Below are 6000 nucleotides of genomic sequence, written 5' to 3'. Positions count from 1 at the left end.
TAGATTTGACTGTAGTACGAAAAAAGAGAGAAACGAGAGAAGAATAAAAATAAACGTTATTCAATATACACTTCAAAGGGGGAAAATGTTTGAAAATAACTTCCCAAAGAATGGACGGCACAAAATAAACCCGCTTCCCCGGGATGGAATTTTCGTTCAGTGAGGAAAAACAAAACAAAACCAAACACACTACCAGCGGCAAACCATCGCTATTTTACGCCCAAATGAAGAAAGCTTCAATAAACCGATTGCCCGTTTTTTTTTGTTTTGGTTTTACCCGGGCCGAACATGTCCCCTTCCGAGCGGTTCGCGGTGAAAGCAGTGGGGACACTAAACAGTGACTAAAAATATGGTAGTGACCGGATGATTAAGGGAAGGTATGGGAATAAACGAAAAGGAGGAGCCAAAATACAGTCACCATCACTGAACACTGGCAAAATCGAGCCAAACCGGGTTGGAACGACGCTTCATCCACCACCCCGTTTTGTTCTGCCCTGCATAAAATACATACCAAAAGAGAGAGAGAGAGAGGGAGAGCGAGGAAAGAGCCCACCCAGTTGGTTGCTGGTTTATAATTTTTTCAACAAAAACTCAACGAGTGATCAATTTTACGCGCTGCCCCTTCGTACAACGGGTGAGGATTATGCGGCGGAAAACGGTAAAAAAAGAAAACCCGGACAAAACTTTCCCGTTTGTCGTCATCATTGTTGTCAATAGTGGATTGCTATTTTTTAACAGTTTTTTTTTCTCTCTTTCGAAAACTCTCGATGAAAGTACAAAGGCCGCACAAAAAATCAAATGCAAAATTCTACCATACCGTACACACTCATTACTCGGAACACACTGCCACACCGGGGGTGAGTTTGGGTAGCTTCCCATCGCCCCAGCTCCGACACTGCAGGAGGACTAGGAATTTCATTTTTCAATCGAATATGTATTGATTACATAGCAGCCAACATGCCTAGTGCAGAAATGATTTACGACAGAGCGAGAGAGAGAGAGATAGATAGTAAAACTGATGTCATGTGATGATAGAGTGTATTGGAAACCAATGGAATGAGACAAAGGCGAATGGAAACAAAACGAAACAAAGCCCGCTCCTGATCAAACACGATCTGCACGGAATAGAAACAAAAAAGCTGGATTTTTTTCCTGAGCGACGTCCAACAAAAAGAAAGCATAAAATCTAGTAAAAAGAGCCGGAAAAGTTGATCAATAGGCTGAGTACAGTTGTAGCGCGATGAATGGGTAAAAATGACAACCGGATAAATGAATGAAAACAAACCAAAACCTTGGTTGGGAAGCCTCCACTCTAGCTGCCAAAGTGAGCAAGCGACATTCCATTGTGTTCTGCCGCTTTTGGCCACAAGTGGGCCGCGCGTACGAGTCGCCAAATGAACACCCTTCACCCGAAACCCGGCAAAGGGTGTACGTGTAGGATTTTGGTGTTGACCATTTTTGGTGGAAATTCTGCAAACTCCAATTGCTGAAAGGAAACACACATAGAGAAATCATGGATGAGGAGAAAGACGGTGTGAAAGCTTCCATAAAGGCTGCCTATTTTCCTGGATGGCTTTTGCATAGGAAAATAGGAACAAAAAGCTAGTAGAAATGGCGGTAAAAGAGGGCCGATAAACTAGGCGGATTTGATGTGCCCGGGTCGGTTTTCCCCGGTGGTATAAATATTAGATGGAATTTCAAACAAAGCTCACCCGGGAAACTTTAGACTGGGCAAATAAACACACGACGAAATAAAGGCAACACATCGCACCACTACCCCGAGTATGTGTGTATTCCGCTACCTTTTGCCAATACCGAAAGCCAAAAGCACAAAATTGGCGGTGCTTTATGGGAAAGTGTTAGGCTTTTTTTTATTGCTTTCCAAACATTCCCGAATCGAAAGTTGCAAGGGTGTAGCGAAAGCGCGTCAATGCCTTCATTTCCATCCCCATTGATGAATCGTACCCAAACTGGAAACAATAACGCATAAATGCTGTTAAAATATCATCCCGTTTTTGCTGTGATGTGCGTTCTAAAACTGAGTGCGACGATTGGATGTTTTTTGTTTGTCACTGAGTGCGACGATTGGATGCTGCTGTTGTTTGTGCTATTACTAATCAGAGGCGAATGATTATAGTTTGTTTTGCAAATGTTTTGATTCGCACGTGTCGGGTGTGCATCAGAGAATGGGCTCCTTTATCATTTGATGGGTGATTTTTGTTACAAAAAAAAAAAATAAAAAAAAAACGGCGCGACAAAAGCGAAAAGATAGCAAAATGCGTAGAGCTTTCAAAAAGTGTAGCCGCAATCAAAATTGAAAAGCTATTTGAAAACAATACAAAGAGTAGAAAGGGGGTATTTTATTTACGAATATCATGAATAATATTGAACGTATCATAAATTCACACGCCTCGAGAGACCATCAAAAAAGGAGAGTTTGAGGTTTGTGTGCATGTGGCTTAAACGATTTGTGATGCTTAATAATGAATAGTTAGTGTTTATTTAAGCCAGCATCACAAAAAATATTAAGATAAAAATTGAAGCAAAATCTATAGTAAGAGCAATACATTTGTCTTCTACACAACAACCAACCCAATCTTTCTCACAGGACGCTTGAATCCGCGAACGAATCATGCAGTGCAGTGCGTATCGCTAGAGACATAGAGCATAGCATAGAGTGGAGGAAACAAACCGAGTGATAAATTAAAAACTGCACTGTGAAAGATTCACCACGTCGAATACAGACACTGCAGACTGTCAGTCTTCCATGCGGCTGTCTAAAGGAATGTTTTTCTTCCAGTGACTTCTGTCATACAGGACAAACCTGAACGTTGCCAGCTGGTAGAGGAGTTCGAGAACGATGAACAGATTGGATCAAGATTTATAACAATCTTGTTGTCAGACGGATGACATACGGCAGGGTTATTGGTGCGGTTTTTAAAATTGATGAAAGCTAAGAAAAGGTAGGAATTTCATCAAATTCATCAATCAATGTAAACGCGAGCCATATGCTATTGGCTGTCGAAGAAAAGCAAACTACCACCGTAGTGATTATTCTGTTGAAATGATTTTTGTTAGCAAAACTATTTAATGGTATTGATTGAGCTATAAATAAACACTTCTAGAGCCACATTCGAAGAAACTTTTGCATGAATTGAGCTTATGAGAGGAGATTGAATAGCTTCAAAGTATAACAGGATTTTGGAAATGATTTTTATACAATTTCTAAGCCCATGATGATGGAGTACAATAAATTAGTTAATTGTTTACTGAAATGCAGCAAAACATTTCTATAGAAATTAAGTTAAATGATTTTTACCCGAGCAAGGAAACAGCTCGTTTATTCTTCATTATGCTGGCTCGTCACCAATAAAGCAACTGCCATCAAAACACCAGAGAGCCACCCAAAGATTAGCAGCACATTCCACTAACGCCGTTTGCATTTAATGATCCCCATCGTGTCAACAAAATGGAACCCCACGATGGTAATTAAAGACAGCTTCAACGATCGATTAATTATTCTCGCTCCATTACATTTGAACCGCTCTCGGGCTACAGCAGCGTCACTCAATCCTTTCCCGCCCCGGGTAGCTCAAAGTTTCATCCGAACGGATAAGGGCACACCACTTTTTGCAGCGAAACTCTTCCATTGAAACCTTCCCCATCACAGCGCGCGTATGATAGGGATTGTATGAACAGAAACAAAAAAAAAGTCATACTCATTGCGGGGCATGAGCCGCAGTGGAAACAATTGTATATATCCTGCTTTCCCTCCACCCCGGTGGATAAGTATTGTCAAGTGCGCACAAAGTTTTCCACTTGATTGAGTTTTCCTAACGGCGTACGTTTGCTGCACCCACGCGGTATAAGGCCTTATTATTTTCGTATTCCTGGCACCGTACGATGAGGAGTTTTGCAATTCAGGCTATCCTTCCAATGAAAACTGTGGTTGGGAAGCAAAATGCGCCCCGATCAGCATAACGTCGTCCTGCTCACCCCTTCGCATTCGATTCAAGCACGGAAAGAAGAAATGAAAATGCGTTCCCGGTTTTGAAAATCTATTACGAATGCAATCGACTGTAAGAATGCGATAATGTTGTTGTAAGCAAGGTGCCAAAATTCGCCCGGTGAGGAGGAGATGATAGGGGATACGGTTTCCGACGTGAAAAGTCGGAAATGTTCATTGCTGGTTTGATACTAGGGGCGGTGAGATTGAGATAAAAATTGGTTCATTTTCTACGTGACTTTAAAGTGGGAGGTGCAACAGATTTTAGCAAATAATTCGTCAAACAATGGAGGACCAGCAAATATTTGTTTGTTTAAATGAGACATTGTGACTGGGCTGTTCTCTTTTTGTGATTTAGAATATACCATGTGTAGCACTCTTGACAGACTTGTACAGATTTTGATGATAAAAGACGATTTATTTGAATAATTTGACAAATCTTTACAATTAAAATGACAAGTAAGAGCATCATTTGATTTATTTAAAGTGTCATATATAACTATTATAATAGCAATAGCATACAAACATGATAAGCTCTATGCTCTCTAAGACGCTCCTCCATTCGCGTCCTTTAATTAGTTTTGTTCTTTTACGAGCCTGCCAGCAGCATTACACCCGTCAATTATTATCAGCCGTAGCCTGAACAGTCCACAACGTAATGAACGTAGGACCTCTCAACTGCAGGAAGCTGCACACACTATTTCGTGGGCTCTTAAAGAGCCTCTTAAGAAAAGAAAAAAATTACTTTTAAAGCCGATTAGCATCAGCGTCAGCAAGGAAATAAAGGCGACAGAAACGTATTCCACCCTATGGCTTCCGTAACAAAACGTCGGAACACACACACACTACACGGAAATTACATTTGACGCTAAAAGTTTTGGTCTAGCCGTTTACGACTTTTAAATAATCTTACTTCAAACAGCGCCTAAGCTACCGCGCACACCACGTGTATCTTTAACTCCAAAATGATGCGCGCGATTGACATCATCTACGGCGGGCGGCAAGCAAGAAAATGGAAGAAATAAAGGCAATTCCAGCGGTACGGTGACAAAGACGTTGCTGGGGTAGGCTGCCGGTTTAATGAGCCTATAATCTTTGATGGATGTTGACACTTCGAGGCGTTAACGGTTTATAGTGGTGTCTTTGCAGCACGGCAGAGAGGTCCTCTTTCAGCAAGCCGCTCTTTGGGCGACGGCAAGAAAGCAACCTGCCTGCGCTGTTCACTGTCAGCGAAAACAACGATCCTTTGATGAGTTAAATTTTGTAATTTAATTTAATGTAAACGACATTTAGCAAACTACGCCGGTGGCCGTAAAAATACACACACACATACACACACAAGCAGCGCAAACACCTCTGCAAGCGGCCGGTTGCCAGCGGTTGGAGCGTCAAGTTTGAGGTCGATTTCATTAAGGAAATGCCAAACGCCATAATCATCTGTCTAGTGCTGCGTTAGAGGCTCACAAACGAGCTCGGCACAGGGTCTGTCTTAAAGAGTCACCTTACATTAGGCACCGAATAGGCTGAGTTTGCCATTATTAAATAATAATCTCGGCACGCTCCGTGGGAAGAATGTGCGCTATTCTATCGATCTCGGAAGCGCTGCCCTAAAAGTTAAACAGGTTTCCGCAACTCCAAAGGAGCGGCAAAGGCACTGTGCGGGCATGGATTTAAAGTTTCGTTCCTTCGCCAGCATAATGGGGCACCACCGGCCCATGGCAACCTTCCAACATAAGGGAAGGGATCATATTAAGGGCGAAGAAAACACATTGAAGCACGCGCAGGTGTCATCAGCCCTGCTGTATCTGCCAATTTGCAAACAACATTATGCGAGCGCCAGGGAGCGCCAGGGTTGTTGGTCATGTTTTAATAGGAATAACACCTTTCCACTGTTCGTGTTTTAATCCCCAGCAAAGCGGCAGGCTAAATAAATCCAGCCGGGGCGAGCGGTCGTCGGAACGGCCCTGGGAAACAATAACATTATGATGCTCAAC

General features: G+C 42.4%; 1 protein-coding gene across 6 annotated transcripts in view; it reads right to left on the bottom strand.

Moving 5' to 3' along the window:
* The window catches only part of LOC120908426 (semaphorin-2A-like), a 292853-nt gene that overhangs the window by 33846 nt on the left and 253007 nt on the right, over window positions 1–6000 (bottom strand). For all 6 annotated transcript variants that reach the window (XM_040319401.1, XM_040319398.1, XM_040319397.1 and 3 more), the window contains one exon: window positions 1–9. This exon is cut by the window's left edge and continues 129 nt beyond it. In XM_040319401.1, coding sequence (XP_040175335.1) covers window positions 1–9 — 9 coding nt within the window. The remainder of the gene's footprint in view (window positions 10–6000) is intronic.

The sequence above is a fragment of the Anopheles arabiensis genome, chromosome 2 (assembly GCF_016920715.1).
Source record: "Anopheles arabiensis isolate DONGOLA chromosome 2, AaraD3, whole genome shotgun sequence".
NCBI classification, from domain to species: Eukaryota; Metazoa; Arthropoda; class Insecta; order Diptera; family Culicidae; genus Anopheles; species Anopheles arabiensis.
This window is presented reverse-complemented; position numbering and strand designations above follow the sequence as displayed.